This window comes from Poecile atricapillus, chromosome 16 (genome assembly GCF_030490865.1).
Source record: "Poecile atricapillus isolate bPoeAtr1 chromosome 16, bPoeAtr1.hap1, whole genome shotgun sequence".
Taxonomy (NCBI): Eukaryota; Metazoa; Chordata; class Aves; order Passeriformes; family Paridae; genus Poecile; species Poecile atricapillus.
Window position 1 is genome coordinate 6,940,434 of NC_081264.1, and position 23,182 is coordinate 6,963,615.

Consider the following 23,182-nt stretch of genomic DNA (forward strand, 5'->3'; position numbering starts at 1 on the left):
CGGATCCGGCTGGGATAGCTCAGCTCTGCCAGCTGTGGTTTGCCTGCAGGGAGAAGGCAAAGGGGAAGGAATGAGGCTGGGCAGGTCGGGTCCCGCCCTGCGGCTGGTACAGACGCTGTGTGTCTGTCCTGGCAGTGCTGCTGCTGCTGCTCCTGTGCTCTCCACCCAGAGGTGAGCACATTGCAGCAGTAAATCTCTACCTCCAAAAGACAAGATTGTAATTACTGTATTTTCTGTGGCATCCTTCCATGCCAATCACTTTTATATACACATATTAAATATTTTTCATGGGACTTCCCACCATAAGAGATTGAACTGTAAAGTGATATTATATGTGTTGCAAGAACACCTAGAAGCCTCAGGTGTGACAAGGGTTGCAGTGTGCTCAGTAGAGTATGCATGTTTAATAAAACTCAAGGCTTGTCTGTGCAGAGCTGGCAATCTGATTGGGACAGGACAGAGGAGTGAACACAGCACAGTGATTTGTTCCACATCATAAAACAGTTCAGTAGCTGACCCAGGTCTCCCAGGTTTCAGCTTGCCAGCCAGTATTTTCACTTAAATGTTATACATGGTGGAGTTTGTTTATTTTTCAGGCTGTGGTTATGCCCTTGTAACAGAGGACTCCCAGATAAAACAGGCCCTTCATGGTTTCATGGATTCAGTGAGAGAGCAGAGACCCTGCTCACTTGCCTTCCCTTCTCATGCCATAACTGGGAACTCTGAGCATCACTTGGTGAAGGCAGAGAGATGTGGCACACTCAGCTGTAAGGACTCCTTAGTGGATCCTGAAAATTGTACCAAGCAACTTCGTGACAGAGTGCAGTTACTACACTTCATCAGTGAAGTGACAATCTGTGACCAGCAAGAACTTGTGGCTTTCCAGCAATGTAGGTACAACTGAGCCTTGTCATGACAAAGATGAGATTCAGAGCAAGGTCAGCCTGTTCTTGTCCCAGGAAGGATGGCTGGAAGGGGTGAAGCTTGAGGGCAAGTGTCCTCCTTGCATATCCTGGTCTTCTGTCAGGAAGACTCATAAAGAAAAAGTCACTCAGAAGCATCAACTGCTTGTGATCAGCTACTTAGCCCTCACTGGATTGTATGTGCTCTGAGGGTCACTCATCAGGCAATGAAAGGGAGAAAATAGTACTGCTTTGGTAGCTCAAAGTTTGCAGCAATCAGAAGATTGGAAGGGGGGGCTTAAACTCTTTTCACATTTTGCCTAGGAGACTGTCTAAGGTGACAGGTGTCGCAGGGGGGAGACAGAGGGGTATGCAGAGATGCACAGTGATGCTCAAGAGAGTCCAGATTTACCCACCCCCTTAAATTACTGCTCCCTGTAAAGACATCACCTACTGAAGCCCTATAAGCAGAACATCCTTTTATGGAGACAAGCAAACTTTCAGAAATTCAGTCACTGTAAAATCTTTCACCCCTAATATCAATTTTTCACTGAAAACTGTTTATTTTAGGCCTGCTGTGTCATAACAGATCCAAGAGCTGCATTTTCTCTTGGAAAGAGACAACGTTTTGTTTAAAAATATTAACTTTTCATGACATTCAGTCTGAATGTCTATACAAGCTTTTAAACTCTGGCTCTTTGGTGCAGATGAAGGAACAGCTTCTTCCTCAATGTAATTCTGCCTAAGCCTATACATTTACAAGGGAGGTGGATTTTGTCCATCAGGTTTGTGATTCTCAGGCAGAGGCTTATTGACAGGCAGTGTGCTGAAGATATTTACATTCAGCAAGGCTCATAAGCCACTGAACATCTGTTCTCTCGTTAGCAGCCTCCTCAGCATTTGCCCTGTAGGCAATAATCTACAGGACAAGTTTCCCAGCATCTAAACTACTGTAGGATAATTCTTTAACTAAATGGAAAGCAAAGCCCAAGGCCCTGGGAATTCGCTTTTGTACAATAATCTTTTGTGTGCATACAGTGGAAACCAGAGGATTATGGAGTCAAATCATGAGAATTCAGGTCAAGTGAGATTTGGAGGGGGGAGGAGAAGATGACAGAAGCACCAGTGGGAAGGTAGTGATCCCAGGGGAAGTAACGTGACGCTTGCAGATAAGCCTGTTCTGCTGTCATGGTTTAATTTTACACATCAGTATTAAAATTTCTGAGCATTGCTGAACATCAACTCTCCTTTGCTGCATGAGGTCCTTTTGTGTTGGCTTTTTCCTCCTCCAGCAGCTTTTTATTTTGGAGTATCCCTATGTTTGGATTATTTTCTTGTGCCATGCCTCCATTTTCTAGCTCTTTATTATTTTTTTTTCTGTCTGAGAATTTGTGTGCTTAAATATCCTTCCTCCATTCAGCTCCCTGTTATTTTTCTCATTCTTGCACACTTAGGCTAGATCAAGGGTTTCAAAGATCCTCGAGATATACAAAGCAATTCATTTATCTCCCCTGGACATTTGCTTAATGGAAGGAAGGAAATGTCATTAAAGAAAAGCACTATGAAAAATGTGATGCTGCTTTTTCTCTTTCTGGCAAGAGATTGATGTGGATGTTCAGACCAACACCCAGAAACTCTATTCAAATTCTTGTCTGCTCTTCCCACAATGCAGAAAGATCCAGCTGAATCCAATCAAATGTTTATGTGCTCTTGGCTGGTTTATACTGCTAAGCTGATGGGAGGATGTGCTGTTGGGCAGTGACTGCTGAGAGAACAGTGAAATAGAAGGTGTTAAATAAGACATTGGTGTAAGCAAAGCAGGAAACAGCATCAAGGAAAATTCACAAGACTTCTGCAAAACTGAACAGCTCATCTGAACATGAGGGTTTTCCTTACTTTTTTAAGAGATAGGCAATATGGCAGAAAGGTGATGTTCTACCTGTGGCCTAAATCCTGTCTCAATTACCGTATGTGAGACCTGGAACAAAATGCCTCCTCTACTGACTTTGTGAAATATAACATGCTAAGCAAGACACTGCAAAAAGCAGTTTTATTTTCTGCTCTGCAGTGATCGTGGTGGTAGCAAAAGTTTTAGTCTCTAGGTGTTTGGAACCATGAATATACTGTAGATTGGGAAATGCAGGGGGAAGAGGGTTTGGTTGGGTTCTCTGTTGGTTTTCTTGGGGTATTTTTGGTTGGTTTTTATGCCTTGTGGGGGTTTTCTGGTTTGTTTGGGGTTTTTTGTTCTGGTTTTATTAGGTGTTATTAGGGTTTTTGTTTGGTTTTGTTTTTGTTTGGTTTTTTGTGTGTGTTTTTTGTTTTGTTTTGTATTTTTTTCCTTTGGTCACAGAATTTTCACACTTCCAAGAAAAGCCTGGATGGGATAGACCTAAGGTTGTCCAAAGAATTGTAATTCAGTCTTTGCATGTGTTATGAAAGACCTGAGCTGTGTGCCTACACAGTTTTCCTTAACACCTCTGAGATATTCTGTGTTCTTGCTTTTCTTCTTTGTGTCCCATTTTTAGTTGTTTAATTCATATGATCCAGATGAGGACAGACTGCATGCTGGGCCAGGGAGGGAGGCAGGAGGGATAATAGAAGTCTTTGTGGGGAGTAACCCACAGTTTGGATGTCATATTTAAAAAGTACGGTACAGAGTACAGATGTTATGGGCTGTATTAGCTTGGTCTGCAGGGAATGACATCCTGTATTGGATGAAATGGTTTGACCTCTTCTATTGAAATGCTAATGTTTGACCATTTCCTCCAGCAAAGTGAGTCTCATTATTTCTCATTGTAGCCTACATTTACCCTTCCTCCACTCTGCGCCACCCTGACCCCAGAGTTTCTGCTTTTCCAATATGCACTTAAAATTTGTCTGCTATGTGATCGTTTTATGAGGTGATATCATGAAGCATAAGTATGTGTTCCAGCTGTGTTAGTGACCCTGCCTATAAACCAGGAGGCTGGCTAAGCACTCTCTTGCCCTCTTGCTTAATGTGACTCACAACAAGAAGATGCAATGATACAAACTGCAAATGTGAAAGAGAGTGAAAAATCCAGATTAGACCCTGGAAAAAGGAAACTCTAAGTGAAACTGACTTTTTATCTCTTTGTGTCTTCATGTTGACACTACATTAGGAAGGCTGACATCAGATATCTCCAGAGGCCCAAATTCAATTTTGAATCAAATGTAAAAGACCAGCTTGTAAAGGCCAAGAATGAATTGGTTCTGCCAGAAGAAAAATTAGCACAGAAACAAGCTTATTTCCAGAGAATCTACTGAAATAATGATATGATGCCTCAATAGAGATTGTGCTTATCTGATTTTTTTTTTTTTAAATTAGTGAAAGTTCACCCTTTGAAATGACCAATCTGTATAAGGAACATATCCATCTCCAAATTTGTTGCATGAAGCAATCTGTTGTTAAGATACTTAGTTAGCATTGAGTCAGACTGCCCTTTTTATTCTCTGTGTCTGTTATAACACTAAGCCCCAAACAAATACTTACAAAGGCAATACTGATACGTGCCTGTCCTATTCCCTTCCACTTACATCTGTGAGAAGCTGCAGAGATTTTGTGCTGCTTAGCTGTCATGCCATTTCTTAGTGCCAAGTTCTCATATTGCTGCAGTTCTAGGCCATTTGCTCTTGCGGGAGAAGATTTAGGTCAGTGGTTTTTCAACCTTTTTTTGATTTGTGGACCCCTAAAAATTTCCAGCACTAGGGCAGACTCCTTTAGGAATTTCACATATGTAGATTGCTGTCTGGCATATATGAATTTTCTTTTTCTCAATCACTTTTTTCAGACTCTTTAGAAGTTTTTCATGGGCTTGCCAGGCTCTGCAGACTATAAACTGCAAAGCAGTGATTTAGGTGAGCTCTTGAACCATTGCTTCTCCACATATACACTGCTGTAAAAGATGAGAATGCCATAAAACGAGTAACAAGACCAATGTTTTGGGATTGTGACTTCCAGTACTTTACAGTCTGTCAAAGCTGAATGCAGGGTGTTTAAGTAGCCAGGGCTCACATATGAAAAACCACATGGTGATGGTGTGCCAACACACGATGTCCCATGCTCTCAGTGGCTGTGGATGTTGAGCTGTGGGTGTTCCAACACTCCCATAAATCACAGCCAATTGCCTCCAGAGTTAGCTAGCAGATAATATAGGATTTTTGGCCTCTCAAAGCCTACCCCAAATAATGGTCTCCAATTTGATTTCTTTAGACTGAGACCAGGCTTAGAAGGAAATGTGGGAAAATGGAACAAAGAAGTATAGAGACTGGCAATGTGGCAGGTAAGAGGTGAGCTTTGACTCCTAAAAGTTAATTAAACTGATAGGCTGGGTAGACTTGGGTCAAAACAGATCTTGGAAAATGAATAGAATAGCTTTTTCCTTGCTGCACTAAAGAATGGTGAAGCAAAGGAGGGCTGTAAATAGAAAGTGATTCAGTGGTCAAAGCAGGCCACTGGCTAGGAAAAGGAATGGGGCAAAGCACCAAAGGACAAAAACAGAGAGAATAATGCAGCAGTGAAGACGCAAAGCAAAGAGAACATAATTTGGGGTTCCAGCTTTATGGATGGAGAGAAAACTTGCATCTGATTTGGTTTACAGAGAGAAACTATAAATGTGGACATTTTTTGACCAGGAGTGCCAAGAATGAGATCCAAGTTGAAGATGATGTATTGACCTGCATTTCCTCTTACTCTCCTTTACTTGGCCTTTGTTGTAAACCTACTATTCTGTAGCCTGACACTGATCTCAAGGTCACTGTTTTTGTTCTGCTCTTATCCCTCCCGCCAAGAGGTTTATAGAGCTTGGTGTTCTTTATAATGAAAGTATAGTGCCCATCAGCCAGTACTTCCAGATTCTCAATTTTCTTTTTGGCTTCCTAAGGCTTTAATATGAAACCTTCCATCTCACTGTCCATCAGAACTACTGCTCCTGAATTATGGCCGATTTCCTCTTAATATCCACAGCAGGGATTTTTAAGAAATCAAATAACAAATAAAAAATGTTGCCACATCCCCCAGGGTTGACTCCCTGCCAATAATAAGCCAGACAAGATGTTATGGGACCTTTTGTTTCTGTACAGGACAAAGAACCTACCCTTTCTCAGGGGAGACTTCAGCATAAACCAGGTTAGTGTGCAAGCCTGCATCTACAAAGATAATGCCAAAAATATCAATATGTCTCCAGAATATGGCATTGAGAGAAAGTAAGGAATAAAGTAAGATGTTCCATTAATCCCAGTGTCTAGTCTGAAGGTCATGCAATTCAAGGCATGTTATCATTTACAAAAAGCATTACTAGACTTCCAGGTATGTACTGCAAGTGATTTCTAATTATTACCTGTTGTGTCTGGTTCAGAGCCTACACCATGCAGAGCTCCCTCCAGTCACAGAAACCACTCCCAGCACCCAAGGCTTTGGTTCATGAATGCACTGTGCTTCCACAGCAATTCAAAGTCTACACAACTGATAACTTTTGTAGCTGATGCAAAGCTGCTGATCAGTGACTGCACTGGAGCTCCGCTGTTATATGCAGCTGACAATTGAGTGAGATTATTTTTTCTGAATAATGAGCATCTCTTCTGCATCTTAGTAGGATGTTAACTGACAGCCCTGGGTCCAAGATCACTCTAATAAAGGATTAATATAATATTCAGGGTCTTCTTTCACTCTGACAATGCACATGCTTATATATTATTATGGATTAATTATGTTGGTTTTCACTGCTAGCATTGACTGTTGTTGCTAATCTCAAAGTAAGAAATGTAAATTTGCAAGAGGACAAATTAAGTATATGTCAGAGATTTTGTCTTTTAGTATTGGAGTCTCACAGAAATTTTCTCCTTAAATACTTATCCAGCAGAGATTTTACTGTCAAGTAAAAGATAACCAGGCACTCTTTCAGTAATATTTCTGTAGGAACCAGAATAGCTTGACTGTGTGATTATTTTAGCTGCAGTGTAGATAAAAGAAAAACATGAGCAGTGAAATGTTGAAAAGGTTTTGATATTATTTTATGACTTTTCAACAATTTTCTTTTTTTCATGCTCCTTTGTCTGGAAATAGTCATTAGATCAATTTCCCTAAGAGTAAAGTAGCCTCCTGTTCAAGACAAAGTTTCTGTTTTAAGTGATAGATTTCTGTTTTCTGAGCCAGTGAAAGTTCTCCTCTGCTCTAATGACATTTACAGACATCCTACTCATAGCTGACATTCCCTGCAGAGTTATAGAAAACCTGATGATACTCCTTACCATGTTTTCTCCAGCTTTTCTGTGTCATTTTAGTTCTTGTATCCAGGTTTCTGTCCTTATTCATAAACTGGTTGAAGATACACACAGCTGCCACTGCATTTGTTACTCCTTCTCTCCCCAAGGTCTCTTTTTTCCAAAGGCTGAGGCGGATGTATTTCTCCACTCAGCCACTCCTAAAGCTCTTTTCTGAGGGTTATGTCCTATCTGAACTCGGCAGAGCATGTGTGTGACATTAATTGTAAGACCAGTCAGCAGTTTCTGATTTCAAGAGAGTTTTACAAGGGAACAGCTGAAAAATTTCACTCTGGACACTGGAGCCTTTGGCTCAGACTGGAGGGGTGCATCACTCACAAGCTACTTTGAAATACAGGATGGACAGGTCTGTCCTTGGTGTAGGACACATTTTTATTTTCCAGTGGTGTTAATCTGGCACCCCCTGGAGGAAGTATGTTTCAAAACACTCAGAGGAAAGAAATATTTTTAAAATTTTTAAAATTTTTGATGCAATCAATTCCTTAACCAGACTGTAAATTTTCCCAATTTTCTATGGATTCTTTGCAGAAATACTGATGTCATTTTTCTGTAGCCAGTTTTTCATCCTGAGATAATACATGCAATTTTTTTCTTCCTTAGACTAAACATGTCAGTCTAAGACTTACTGGGGAAGTGCTGGAAGATTTCTCAAACATCATGAATTACATGATCAAAAAGGAAATTTGGACTTTCACCTATAAATGACAAGAAGAACCATAAAAAAGGTCTGTTTGAACCTGGCCCAAGAAAAGTGGGAGTCAGCATATGTCCATATGCTCGTGGCTAGGGTGGGCTCCTGACAGGTAACGGGGGGAAGATGTTACTGTAGGGCTGTGCCTGGATCTAAAAAAAAACTCAAACCCATGCCTTGGAAAACCTAAGGCTATTAGGAATAGTTCCATTTTTCTAATCAAGTGGAATTGCTTTTTTTTTATTAGACAAAAGAGACCATCTGATGGGGCTTGCGAGCTACCTACAGAGTTTGATGTTTGGAAACCAAAAAGTGCCAAAGGCAAGAATTTGAACTGCTTTCCCCAACCAGCCTGGGGGGAAGAAGAGTGTAAATAATGCCAAAATATGCATTTATGCTACTTTAAAATTCCATTTGAATGTAACAAAATAGTTAGTTGTTAGCATTTTCTAAGAAGAAATGTCAATAAGCTTTCTTTTAAATTATTGTTATTAGCTCTCTTTGGGAAATACCTGGCTGCATTTACAAAGTGGTTTCAAAGACAACTGGGAGTGTTGTTGATTGGTGCTGCATCCAGTGAAGCTCACTGGGGAAGTGTGAACAACAACTGCATTAATTTTGATCTCTGTTTGCCGGTTGGGCACAGAGCAGCCTCTCCTCATTGCTCCTTTTCCCCCAGCAACAAAGCTCAGCTGTGGTCCCTGCTGAGAGGAGCTTCACTGCATTGCTTCATTAGCTCCCCTGTGCATTATTTTGGTGTGTTGGTTTTGTTTGTTTTCCTCGAAGGTCCTCTGAATTTCCCAGGGAGTCCTCCCTTTGGAGGTACTTAAAATCATTGCTGCTTAACCTTGTAACTCATCAGCAATTCCATGCTGGTTTTCCCAACTCTGGGAAGGTCCCAAACTCTAGCAGTGGTCAGAAATGGATGTCTGGATTAACAGCATAAGAAAATAGACATAAGTGACACTTTTCTTCTTTCCATTTCATATGATGTCTCTGGCTGCCTTCCTTTCTTTACCACATAAAAAGGAAGAAATCTGGGGCTGGCTGCCTGACTTGGAAAACCCTTCATGTTAATAGTGTATTCTCATTTACAGCATAGCAGGAACATAGATTATCTGCAGACCTGGGATATCAGTATTTGGGAAAAGGCTTGAGTAGAAGCCTGTCCTTGGTATGTTTTATTTTGCACTATGAAATTGCTTTTTCCTTACACACAGACAAGCAGCCAGCTGTTGGAAACCACTGCTGAAGATGGCTGTGGGATAACATTACTCTTGCTGGCTTAGGATGATTTTAAATGCTTTATTTTCCATGCAGAACACATAGTTATTAGTTTAATCATGAAATATGTTTTCCAAGTTGCTTTGGCCAGATCTGATATTAAGAATTTGGTACTGCCTTCTCCAGAAGTGGAAAAAAAAAATGAAGGAGAAACTGAAATAGCACCAGTCTTTCTGAATGTTATCTATAACGGGGTGATAGAGAGCTTCAAATGTTAATACAATACAAATGCATTTGAACATTTACAGTAGGATTTGAGTAGCTGCCTTTGGCTCCTTTTCAACTGAACTCATTTTTATATTGTACTTCATAAGGATGTCCTAAATTTCTTTTGCTAGAACCAGTATCATAGGTGACAGTTTCTAGCTTCTACCCCTCAATCCACCATGGGGTATTTTCAAACTGCTGGTATGTGTATCACTACTTGTAGGGAAAAAAGAAGAAATATTTGTAGCTTCTTTTTTCTCCTAATATATGTGTACATACACAGTTCAGAGCCTGAAAACTAATTCCATCTAGAATGAGCTGGAGTCTAGGAACAAAGAAGAGGGGGAGGTATATTGCTGAACAAACATTAACTGAGGGAGCAGATGGGAATGGTGGTCTCTAGAAAGAGATCCTTTCCCTTCTGCCCAGCTCAGGAGGGTGACAAGGACAAAATGGGGCTGTTGAGAGATGGATTACTTGGAATGTGGTATAAAACTACCCTGAGCTGGGAGGGAAGTGTGGTGAGTGTTCATGGAGAGCAGTTACAGCAGTCAACTGCACATAGCAGATCAGTATGTCTCTAATTATTATTTGTCTGGCTGGCTAAGCAGTGCAGCATTTAAAACCTAATTTGTTGTATAATTTAATTTTAATTGAGTCTCCTATCCACACAGGACTCGTTAAGCTAGCTGTATGTTTCACTTGCTGTCTTTTTACATGGATACTATGGGAGAGCTGCAGGAGCTGAACCAATCATTTGCTTGCTCTGTGCTATCACTGAGGTGCAGTAATTCCTTGGTATGATTGCAGAGGGATCTCTTGGCAGGAATATTTGGAAAATACGTTTTCTCAATGCCACAATATAACAAAACAACTTCCTCCCTCAGCTAATGCTACAGTTTACACAAAAGATTTGGTTGTTGGGCTGTGAGTTGCATCCTCCCATGTGCTGCTATTTTCCTCTGCCACTCAGAGATAACAATTACCAGTCACTATGGGCAGTAATAAAAATGAAGCACCATGACAATGCTTTTGAGTGATTGTAACTTCCATTGATGTGCCTCTCTTCAAATGTATAAAAGGCTCTATTCCTCAGTGAGGACAAAGTTGAAAGCAAGCAGTGTATTTTACAGACAAATCCTTTTGGAGGAATGTAGACATTCAGGTCTCAAAGAACCATTTTTTTGTACTGTTATTACTAAGGGAAGAATTATAGACCAAGGTCAATAACACAAAGCTCTTAAGAACATGCATCAATTTTGACTCATGTGTGTTTATATTTTTTTCCTTACCTGGGCTTATGCAGTTGGGACTGTGGAGCAATACTGTGTTAGGTATCAGTTAAAACTGCAGATCCAAACACTGCTGTATTTGAATAATTTTGCTTCTATCGGTGGCCCTGTCCAGTTGTCTTGCACAGGCTGGCGTTACTGTGAGATTTCTGTGGCTGAGGGGATCTGCCGGGCTTCCAGAAAAGGTAAAAAAGCAAAATCTGAGAGCTCAAGCCTGTGAACCAGGGGCGAGTATCAATGCCAAGAACTGCAAGTGGTCTTGATTTTAGTGGTTTGTTTCTTTCCTTCTTCTTTTTTTTCTCTTCTTATTTAATCCAAACTTCAAAATCAAAAAGTGAAGACGAAGAAAGGGGTCACTGCCTCTGTATATATTAGATGACTAATTTAAGAAGCAGGGATTTCCAGGATAGCTCAGCTTCTTCTTCCTCTTTTGGTGAACATAAAACTGTTCTGAGTCCTTCAGATGACTATGAGATATGATATGATATGATATGATATGATATGATATGATATGATATGATATGATATGATATGATATGATATGATATGATAAAGGGAGCTGTCACTAGAAGGATGTTATTGATGCTGTACAATTTTTTTGGCAAGGAAGCCACTTTATACGGGGTACTAATTAGTCTAAAAACATTATGATGCACGTGATACAAATGTCCCAGGAAAAAGAAACGAAACCAGTATAAACAAACGGATCAACAAGTGGATAGTAGCGATACTGTTTTGCAGAAAGGACCACCAAATGGAGGACATGGAAATGAGGTGGTCGATGCGAATAACAGAGACAAGTGACGAGGCTCAAGGTTCAGAAAGCTCTGTCGCCTGCTCTTGTCCCCGATAGTGCCAGGGTTTGGTTTGTAAGAGTGTCCTGAGCAAAACTGGGGCTGCCCAGTGCTCCGTGCGTGACCCCCCTCATCAGCGGGCACTGATCCTGCCCCAGTCCGAGCTTGCCTTCTAAAGCCTGGCCCTGGAACAGCACGTTATGTTCTTTATTTAGCCGCTGCTGGAGAAGCAATGACTGCTCAACATCCAAGACTTAAACTACAACAATATTTCAGTGGATGCGACGGCTGAAACCACCTCCGCCGGCTGCCGGCACTCACGCCTCACGATGAGATTGATTTGCCCGCAACAAAGATGGCGGCGCGCGCCCTGTCCCGCCGGCGGGCTCTCCCACACCCAAGATGGCCGCCGGGGCGTCGCCACCGCCTCAGCCCCTTCTCAGCCGTACTTTTCCCTACGGGCGGCGCGCGGCGCGGCCTCACCGGAAGCGGCGGCGCTCCGGCCGGCGCGGCCCGGCTCTGTGGCGGGCGGCGGAAGGCCCGCCCCCCGCGGCGCGCCGGCCAATGGGCGCGCGGGCCCGCCCCGGCCGCATCAGCTGATGGGGCAATGTCTGTTGACAGGAGCCGCCCGGGCCGCGGCGCTGGGGTGAGGGGGCCGGGACGGGCCGCGCTGCGGGGGCGCCGCACCCCCGGGCCCCGCCGGCCGCCCCCGCCCCGCTCCAGGGAAGGCAGCGGACGGAGGGAGGCCGCCCCGGCTGGCTCCCCCGGCTCGGTCCCCGTCGGGCGGGGAGCGGCCCTGCGGGGTGGGGGCGCGGGGAAGGGGGTGGGCTGGCTGCGGGGGGCCGAGGGGGAGGGGGGTGTTGCGGCGCCACACAAAAGGGAACGGCGGGGCCGGGGGAGCCCCGGGGGTGCGAGGGGGCTGCGGGGCACCGGCGCGCGGGGCCCGGCCCCGGGGGTGCCAGGGAACCCTTTGCCGCCCCGGGTGCCGTGCGATAATGGGGTTTGGGGTCGCTTTGTTTGTTTTTGTCAGATGTGAATCCAAATGGAGCAGTCGGAAGGAGGCGAGCAGAGCCAGCAGCAGCCGCAGCCCTGGGGGAAGCTGATCCGGCTGGGTGCTGATGAAGCAGAGCCGCACGTCCTGCTGCTGAAAAGAGAATGGACCATTGGGCGGAAGAAAGGTGGGACAGGGGCGCGCTGCGCTGGCCTAGGGCGGTGTTCGGGGGACAGCAGCTATCCCCCCTGCTGGCTTTTACAGCGTTGGAAGGTGGACTGAAACTAGTTATGTTTGGTGCTTTCAGCTCTTGGAGGTGCTCGCCAGGCCGCCCCATGTTCCTGATTTACCTCTTAGTTGTGTGAATGAGTAGTTTTATGACCTTTTCTTTCCCAGCAACTTGTGGCACGGGCACGTTTCAGAGTCAGTGTGCCTTTTAGGTAGTCTGTGGCAGTTTTTATAAATAAGGAAAACCGATTGTTGATTCTGAAGTTTCCGTGCTTCAGTCCTGTTTACGTTCTCATTTCGCTTCTGTGGTTACAATAAGTTGGAACTGCAATACAAAATGCTTCGACTTCACAGAAAAGAAAACAGCCACATAAAAGCCCTTAATTCTTCTGGGCATATAAAGACTGCCAACAAGTACTGAAAGTTTGTCTGAGAGTCGATTTGAAAGCTTTATTCTCAGAGTGTAGAACTTGTACTACTTGCCTTTATTTTAAAGGATTTAATGCTTACTGTATCTGAAAAAAGGACTGAAGTGTTTTAACTTCCTTTTACTCTGCTTTGACAATGCTAATTTTCTGTTTCCTGTTCATCAGTTCAAGCTGTTTGGCTGATCAGTCACTTCCTGTAAATAGTTGTGAACAAACACCAGATGCTATAGCTCTATGAGAAAGGCAGATAGTGTCTCGTAGAAAAAATGTTTTGCAAATTTACACTTGGTGATATCTATTGAAATTGCTTATCATTAAGCTGTGGGTAAATTCTTCAAGCCGATGTCTGAAGGTTGTCTGGCAGAAAAAAATGTGAATGCTTTCTTGTTCAGTTGCTTTCATAGCTGTTTGCTAATGGATTAGTTAGATGGATGGTTACTAGAATACTAAATTGTGACTTTATAAGCAGTACTTACGATTTTTCATGAGCATTAGAATTGTTTTTTTTGAGGTAGTGGCTGCTGCTTTCCTTCTGGATCTGTTGTTGGACAGGCTGAGATCAGTTCACCCACAGTGTTAATAGGTGGAGGGGAATCATGGTTGTTAATTATAACTTCAGTTTAAGTAAGTGTTGCTTTGAATATTCAATGTTAAAGTGAAGTAAAGAGACAAGATTTTCTCAGAGCCCTTCAGTTGTGGGTAAGAAGGTTTCCATCACATCGTCATGACACTTCTCCTGTGTATTCTTAAATCTTAGTCTTGGATTTGTGGTTCTCTTCAACTTCATTAACATAATAACGCTGTTAATAGAGAGGAGGAAAACTTTCCTGTTTCGAAACAAACAAAAGACTGTAAGATAGAACAGTGATAATATTTTTTTTTTTTTTAATCAGTTATTCATTCTACTACTTTTCCCCAATACACTAGAATGAAACAGAAGTTAAATCCAATGAAACAGCATCACAATGATGTGGAAAAAGAACTGAGTGCTGTGAGATGTGTGCCTTTAGGGGTTAAACTGAGCACTTCAGATATGTGTGGATTTATTTCTGTAGCACACTAGAAAGAGTAATTGTGATTTGATTTCCATCTTTGAGGGCTAGGATTGGGGGAAAAAAGGGAGTTGAAACACCTTCAAATGGTTGAAATGTTTATATCAGCACATGGGGCTATCTCACCACTTGTGTTTGTGTGTCTCACACTAGGCTGTGTTGCCTGTGTGACAGCAGGAGTTTTGAACTATTGCATATGTACGTGAGTCAGTTTGTGTTGCATTTATAGCCGTGTAGAATGCTGATCTGACTGTGTAATGTGTATTTTTAAGCTTGCTGGAAAATCTTTCTTTTTAAGGCTGTGACTTATCTTTCCCTGGCAACAAGTTGGTATCTGGAGATCACTGTAAAATCATAGTGGATGAAGAGTCTGGTCAAGTGTCATTGGAAGATACAAGGTTGGTTTCTCAGAATGTTCTTGGAGGGACTTTTGTCAAAAGTTCAGCAGGTATTTGATACTAACCCTGAGATATCATAATAACATGTTTAATTGCCTTCTGGGTTGAAACAGGGATTCAACATGATATCCTTCAAAACCTCAAATGTGAAAATTTCCTCTTTGTCTTTGTACATCATGGGCACATTCTGCTGGCCTGCCAAAGTGCCCCTGATGGCAGCTCTGCCCCTGCTTTGTTGTCATCGGCAAAACTGATAAGGGTGTATTCCCCCTCCTCTTCAAGTCTGTAATTAGAGATAGGTCCAGAATATCCAGGATAGGTCCCTGGATAGATTCCTGCAGGGTTTATACTCCCAGAAGCTGTGGGATGGAATGCTAAATTTTTGGGAAAAAAAGATGACCTGGGATGTCTGGAACAGGTTTATAGTTGTCATTCTCCTATATAATCCTAAATTTCAGGATGTTCCAAACAACAAACCAAACCATGTTTGCCTATCATGGCAGTCTCAGAGTGTAGCTATAAATCTCAGCTTGAGAAACTGTCCCTGGCAGAATTGGTTTAGACTGTTGGTGTGATAGAACAAGCTAAATAAATTGTGCATGATGCAGAAACATTCCTGCCTTTTTTTTTTTTTTTTTTTTTTTTTTTAAAACCACTTACCCACCCCCTGAGGTAGAAGGTGCAGCCAGCAGAAAACTAGGAAAGCCAAATTGAAGTTAATTTTGTGTGTGGTATATTCATGAAAAGGTGAGGCTCGTTACAAGGTAGCATAGGAGAAAGGCTGCAGCCATGTAGCCAGGGAGCTGCTTGTGCCTGTTACACTTCTGCCTATCTAAAAAAGAGTGAATCCCTGAAGTGCTCTCCCTCCTGTGAACTGAAGTGTGGCTGCCAATTGCTGAATCGAGAAATAAAACAGGCTTCCAGACTGACTGCTTCCAGAAGACTCTTCTGGGTCTTCCAATGTTTGTGCCAAATAGCAGAAGAGTCCCAAAAAATCAGGCTGAAAGAAGATGATTCTTGAATGTTTGAGTTGGCAGTATAGATGCCCAGAGAAAAATACTGCAAGGTCAGCTTTTTCTTCTCTTAATTTGGAAACATTGCTGTGGTCAAGCTCAGATTTTTCTGGTGAAGAGGAATGCATTGAAGGAGGCAGTTAGTGGGACAGTCAAACTGAGTGGACTTTGTTTCTCTGTTGCGTCTAATCCAAAGAATATCATCAAATATATGTAGATAGTCAACATTTTATCTTCTGATAGCATAATGAGTTCTTGAATATACTTAGGAAAGAAATACCCAAAATTTTCAGGTGAAAGAAAATGTGTAGAGCATTCAAAATTATTGAGTAAATAAAACTTCAGAAGTAACAAAAGCCAAGAGTTAGCAAATAGTAAAATAAAATACTCAGACTCACCCTCTTTTGGGATATGTTTTTGCTTTTTTTTTCCCAAACCATGCAGTAGTTGCTTTATAGTCTTAAAAGAAAACAAATTGTACAAGCTGACCTAACACAGTGGAGGCAGCAATTGGATTTCTCCCAGTAAAAGAAGTTGTAAGATTCTCCATTTTGAAAAAGAAATTTTAAAGACAACTAGTTTAATTTCTTGTTATTTTCTAGGATCTTTTCCTTTCAAGATTATGAGTTGTAAGTGATGTTTCAGATCAGGAAACTGTTTAGACAAGGCTGATACTTTGACAAGGCAGGCAAGCAGATAGTCTCTTTCTGTGGGTAAATTGGAGGTTGAACTGCAGTTGGTGCTGGTGTCCCGTCTGCTACTAAATTCTCACCCTCCAGTCAAAACTATGTCTATGAACATGGGAAGAGTGGAGAATTACAGTTTAAAGGGATTCTGTACCTTAACAGAATTCAAAACTCATTTCACTTTATGCAATGTGTTCATGATTATATGCACTTTAATAACAGATAACTGTTAACCCAGAAGCTTTAACATAAGATATGTTCTTTTCCTGGATGGCTGCAAATAATTATTAGAAATTATTAGACTGGCATTTTTCTTGGAAGGATGTGAAAGTTTCTTATAACACATAGATCATTTATCTACTTCCAAAGTAACCCTGTTCTGAGTGAAGCCAATCATCAATTCTGCACAGCAGGTGGGATTGGGAAGTAAACAGAATTTATGGTTCATTAATGAAAATGTGGAGTCATCAACCACATTGTAATTGAGTCAGGGCCTGATTTTTTTCTTTCACTGTTTAAAAAAGTGACATTGGAACCTTTTGTGACATAGTTTCACAGCACAGTTTATATCTGATAGTACTGTTTTTCTTCTCCCCTTGAAAAATGTTACAGCCAGTTGGCATCAATTCAATACCAAGTCCTGATAAATGGCCTTCATATTTGGGATTCTCATTGTACTTTCTACTTATTTTATGGGGAGTTTAATTTGTAACATCAGAGGAATGTACAAACGTCATAATTTATCATGTGTGTCTGGTTAAAAAAATACCACAACATTAATCTGGAATGTCACCATATCTGTTAAAAGCCTCATGCTAAAGACTGGAATTGGAAGTGAAAGACCAATATAGTTATCTGGGATTGTTGAATAATTTTTTCCCTTTGGTTGTTGGCTGAGAGATAAATACAACTGCTTTAGTTTACTAATGCATTGAAGAAAAGCTTATTATTTTCTGTGTTAAGAGATATCCATTTATTCCTACTTCATTTGGGTCCATGTGTGCCAAATAATTCATTAATCAGCTCTCACTGAAGTTTGTGTAACTACAGAACTGAAAAGATTTGGCTGTCTGTAGCAAATTTGATGAGCAGTCTTGCACAGCTATTTTTGCATCTTGCTTTGTGAGACCAAGCCTGAGTGGTTACTAGATGTGTAATGTTTTGGGGTTTTTCCTGTCTCCAAAAATACCTTGTGTTATTGTTCCCCAGAATAATCTTGGAACTTGGCAGTCATGACAGTTACTTCATAAAATACATTATTGTGACATCTTCCCCCATATGTTTTGTGAAATGTTTGGTCTAGGAATTGCCTGTAGAAGCTAAAATTCAGTAAAAGACAAGTCTTGTTACTTGAATTTAACTGTTTTATTACAAAAGAAGGTCTAGAACACTTGGGGCAGATGGGAAATGCCTTATGGAAAACTGTGGAGGTCAAATTTGATGTTTCTTTTTTTGTTAATGGTGCTCTGACAGAGCAGAGGTTGGTGTAAACTTGACTATTTATTTGGCAATTGAAGGAGATATGATTTTTGCTTCAACATAATCTTTTTAAATATGTTATCGCCACTATCAGTATGAGGTTAAAAATCGGTGTTTTTTTTAACAGACATGCTAAAATTCTGTCTTTCCTCTTAATTGCTAAACTCTGGCAATCATTTTAGTGATTTCTCTGTTCTTCTGGTTCTTTAGTGCTTGTCTTTCAGCCTAGTCAACGTCTGTATGCCTGAGGGGAAAAAGACAAGCTATAAGTAGTTTTCTTGCTTGCAGGAGAAGCTTGAAATTTCATCAATGTGACCCAAAGTTGTTTTGTTTTGGTTTTTTTTTTTTCATTTCTTGAAAGTTCAAAGTAGCATTTCTATTTTTTTTTTAGTATCTCATTTAAGTTGGATTAGTTAATTCAACCACATAGACTGTGGAAGCAGCTGCAGCAGCAGAACTAATATCTTGATCAAGACTTGCTTTAGTGCTTTGAAAGGGCTTGATTTTCCTTTTGAACTTTTAGTTCATACTTTTATGTCAGAAAAGAGGAGGGGGAAGGTGCTGATTTCCAAATAAATCCCCTGCAGTGAGGGGCAGGCCGCAGTGCCCTGGGCACGGGCTGTGCCTCCAGGAGGTGGCAGCACAGCTTTGCTGTTATTTCTTGCAGCTGCTCTTGCAGAGAGGGAAAAAGCAGATATTTTCATTCCTATTTGGTACCAGTTTGCTGAGATTTTGAGTGGCAAAAGTCTGAAATTCAGAGTTCTCCAGCCCCGAAGGATGTTTAATGCAAGTGAGCTGGAATTATTCAGTACTTGAATAACTTGACTTGGTTATAAAACATTAATAGCTTGTGTGTACAACATCACCTGTAGTTAAGGGGATAAAGAAATTAATCAGCAATGCTCTGAATTTTCATTTTCCCTAGTTTAATTTCTTCTACAAGTATTGAATTTTTTCTCAATACCAAAATCATTCATTCATTCCAACTCATCTTTCATTATGTATTACTTTTTTCTACCTTGTTAACTTCTCACTTTCAAGTTGCAAATAGTCCAAGTAACATCACAATTTTAGGTTTTTTCCTTTTTGAAGGAGGGGAAAAAATAGTAACACTGCATACCATCCCTGACTACTGTACAGGAGAAGTTCCTTTGTCACAGAACATCTTACGAGATTCCCAATATTAATTGGAAAACATGGCCTGGAATTTTTTGAATAGAACTCATATTGTCCTTTCAGGTTTTATACTTAAATGGTGAAGACTGTTGTACAGAAACAGTCATTTAATTATTTGGAGACATTGGCCAGATATATGGGGTCTTTTGTCTGTCAGCTGCCATCTCTTCACCAGTAGCTGCAAATGAGCTTTGAAGCTCTAGTAGCTCTTCATTTCTGTCGTTGGGGGAAATTTTTTGTTTTCAGGCTTCCTTTTTTTAAAAAAAAAAATTTAGTTCGCTCACATTTTTGGGGGGCAGCCAATAGTTTTTCTTCTTTAAATGCATCTTGCATTTTCCCTTCCTTTTCCCATGTAATTATGAAAACATTTATGCTAAGTTATCTTTTCTTTCTCTTTACAGTACTAATGGAACAGTAATTAATAAATTGAAAGTGGTTAAGAAGCAGACATACCCATTACAAACTGGGGATGTGATCTATGTTGTTTACAGAAAAAATGAGCCAGAGAACAGTAAGTGAATAATACTTTTTAAATGGCATGCTTAGTCATTTTCTTTTGAGTCATGAGGGAAAAGAAATATCAGTATAATAAAATTGAGTAGTTCTGTTTTAAAGAGAAATATGTTTAAAAACAAGTCTCTAGAGAAGAGGTCATGGATGTGCCAGGTTTTACAGAGACAAATCTGAGCAACTGTCTTAAATTTAAATGTGCCTAGAAGTAATTTTGGTAGAACTAATGCATGAATGGTAAGTAATGAGGTTCTAATCACATGTCCAGTGCTTCTTTTAGAAGTCAAATTACTGGGGTAGTTAGTGATACTTTATATATCCCAGTGAAGCAGTTTTTGGCACAAGTCAGTAGGAAAGGCTGCAAAAGCTTTTTGTTTTGTTTGTGTGGGTTTTTGGTGTGTATGTTGGCTTTTTTTGTTTTAAAAAGGGAAGAGGCAAAATGGGAAGGAGATGGGGAAAGCCCTACAGTGAAAGTATAATTGATAAACCTGGAACAATGATGTATTTACAATTTTCATACATTAATAAATATATGAATATCAGTTAAAAAATTCTAGATACCTACTCACTGTTGAAATACTTCCTTTATGAAATTGCTGTTAATTTATATACAGACAGATTTATGCTGTCTGGTGCAAATGTTACATGAAGCAGTGATAAACTCTACAGACAGAAAAATATAGCTTATCTCACAAATCCTTTCTAAGTTGGCACTATTGCACTTGATGCTACTTAGATGAATCACTTGGGTGAATTTTCCAGGCAATCAACTGAATCACTGATTTCCGTTTGGCTTAATAAGTAGTTAAATTACCAAGCCTCCAGTTTTGCTTTTTCAGCTTTTCCATCTTCAAACACAGAGAAGAATTTAGATTTGGCATGGTTGTTTGGCCATTCTAAGTCCTACTGAGCGAGGCATTATTTTAACTTCTGATCAGAAAAAGGATTGGTACAAACTAAGACGTCTCATTTGCGTTTAGGTGGTTGGAGGTGACAAAAAGGTAGCAAGGTAGAGGAATTTTTGGAGCAATATTAAATTGAAGTAAGATTGAAAAGAAAAGGATATTATCCAGTTGGTGTTATTAATAGATGCTAAATCAGTTTCTGGCTGAAACTTATGGCATGTCCTAATCTGTATTTTTGAGAGTTCGTGTATCTCACAAAGAAATGAAATAATATTGACTGAAGAGGTTGAGAAGTGAGCTCAGAAATAATAAGCTTCTTCAAAGAACTTTGATTCAAGTATCAGTAAAAATACAGTCTGTTCTGACAGAGCAGATTTTAGGTTTAAGAAATGATTAAGCCTCTGGTTCCATGGCTGGCACAAGTTAAACGTCACACAAAAGCTGCTCTGCCTGGTTTCCTGAGAAGAAAAGATCTTGCTGTGCTGCTCCTAATTGCCTCCTAAGTAGGAGTATTAACATGGTACTATTGAGGTGACCCCTCATTTGCCTCTTCCATTGTCAGACACTTTGGGGATGCAGCCACTCGTGAATAGAAGCTGTTTATGTGGAATTAAGTTTAGTGAATTTTTGTTTAAAGAGCATGATTAATATTTTTAAATCTCTTTCAGATGTTGCTTATCTTTATGAATCCTTAAACACAAAACATGATGCAACTCAAGAACCAGTAGGTAAGGAAGTAATTCAAGATCCATGAAGAGGAGCTAAGCTCCAATGACTAATGTAACCCTCTTGAGAGAGTTTGATTCCTTGGAATTTTGAAGCCATGATGTGGTGACTGTCACACAGATATTTTTCTTTCCTTTCCCCCCTTCCAACTGTAGAAGTTAATGTAGAAAACCAATGCCATGTGACCAAAGATACCTCAAGTACAGGAAGAAGTAATGATGAGACCCAAATTACCTCATCACTGTCAGCTACTCAGACTTGCTATGAGGAACCACAGCCATCTACTTCTACATCAAACCTCTTTAATGCTTCTTCTACCTCTCCGGTTGAGTCTGCATCTGTTCAGCAGGATAATCCATCTACATCTGGTGAGACTTGAGTCAAGTATTTAAAGTTTGATCACACAATCATAGAATATGCTGTGTTGGAAGGGACCCATCAGGATCACTGAGTCCAGCTTATCAACTGTTACTCCCATTTTTAATTTAAACAGATTGATCTCTTACCCCTATCTTGGGGTATAGAATTTGCTTTGTAAAGTTCTAGTGAAAATACCAGGTGGATATGAGCATTTTAACTTTCTATGAGTAGCCAGGGTATATCTTGATGGATGAATGATGGAATTGTGAGAATTCCTTTATGCATTTGTCAGCAGCTCATTGGGACCTCACTGGCTCCTATGGAAACAAAGCTTTCCCTTTGCTGTGATCCCGACCTGTTACGTATGATCAGTATTGCATAACTCCTGCCTGGCATCTTTGTCAGGAAGACCTGGTGTGGATAATAGTCTTAAGAATAAATACTCCACAAGTGAAAAAGGAATGGGGGTTTTAAGTAGGGTTACACAACTAATAGGTTGTTTTCCCCCAGGTCTTCCAATTAGTCAGACTGGTTCAGAGTGTTTAGTAAGTTATGCAGACTTTGCTTTTCTGCTCCACTTTTTCCTATTCTGATGTTTGGATTGATGTGTGTGCCTCATCAGGGTTTGAGTACCTTTTGATTTTTACATGTCCATAGCTGTGTGCAGCCATGTTCATGTTTCTGTTTTTACTTTATAGGATCACAGTCCTCAGTTGTCACTCCTGTGCCTGCTTTCCCCATCTTAGAATCCATGTGTGTAGGAGCACTGCACGACAAGCATGAAAAGCTGGATGTGAATGCTGAAGCTTCTGCAATCACTTCAGAAATCACTGACAAAGAAAATGCAGAATCAGATCCTCAAAGAACAGGGGAGGAGGAAGGTTTGGAACCTGCTAAGAAGAAACTAAAAGGAGGCTAGTATACTACAGTATTCTGCAACTTAACCCTCACCCCCACCCCTCCAAACTGAATTACAAGAGCTGTCATCAGTCCTTCAGCTTGTTTCTTGCATCTCACTTGATTTCTGGTTCCATGAAAATAATCTTCAGTAGCAGAAGCTGTAGTGTGTAAAGCAAGAACCTCTTTTGGGACTGTTGCCAGTGAACAGCAAATCAGTGCATATCTTTCAGGGTTCTTTTTAATACTTGACTAAAAATAAGTTTAAAAAAGCTCTAAAAACTATCTCCTTCTGTCTTTGTAGATGAAGATACTTGTCCAAATCTTTCACCAGCAGCTCCAAGTGAATGTATAATTAAAATTGGCTCTGAAGATGCAAAAACATCAAATGTGAAACCAGATAAGATGGAAGAGACATTAACTTGCATTATCTGCCAAGAACTGCTGCATGACTGTGTAAGGTATGTAAGAGTGACAAAAGCTTTAATCATGTGGTAATAATGCAAGACATTCAGTGACAACTGTTTGAGGAGGTCAGGATAATCAGCATTTTCATAAGCCCTCTTGATTTTCCTTTTCCTACCCCATCTAGATAGTCAAATCAATGCTAAATAGTTTTTCCAGGGTTATGGATGTATCTGAAAAAAATGAAAGATTTGTATTTTGACCCCATTTGCTTATTTTACAGCTTGCAGCCTTGTATGCATACTTTTTGTGCTGCCTGCTACTCAGGATGGATGGAAAGATCTTCTTTATGTCCAACTTGTCGTTGTCCAGTAGAACGTATTTGTAAAAATCACATATTGAACAACTTGGTTGAAGCTTATCTGATTCAGCATCCAGGCAAGTGGAATGGTGTCTGT

At 40.6% G+C, this 23,182-nt stretch overlaps 1 protein-coding gene across 5 annotated transcripts in view; it reads left to right on the forward strand.

Annotated features, from left to right (window-relative positions):
* Positions 1 to 12,009: 12,009 nt before the first annotated feature.
* CHFR (checkpoint with forkhead and ring finger domains) overlaps positions 12,010 to 23,182 on the forward strand; it is a 29,648-nt gene continuing 18,475 nt past the window's right edge. For 3 of the 5 annotated variants that reach the window (XR_009278934.1, XR_009278935.1, XM_058851498.1), the window contains exons 1-9: positions 12,123 to 12,273; positions 12,501 to 12,648; positions 14,468 to 14,567; positions 19,323 to 19,432; positions 21,005 to 21,064; positions 21,218 to 21,430; positions 22,121 to 22,336; positions 22,624 to 22,780; positions 23,008 to 23,162. Coding sequence is in view for 3 of the 5 variants with exons in the window: in XM_058851498.1 (XP_058707481.1) it covers positions 12,513 to 12,648; positions 14,468 to 14,567; positions 19,323 to 19,432; positions 21,005 to 21,064; positions 21,218 to 21,430; positions 22,121 to 22,336; positions 22,624 to 22,780; positions 23,008 to 23,162 (1,147 nt within the window). In the remaining 2 variants the exon portion in view is untranslated. The other 2 variants (XM_058851499.1, XM_058851501.1) reach the window with 2 other exon arrangements.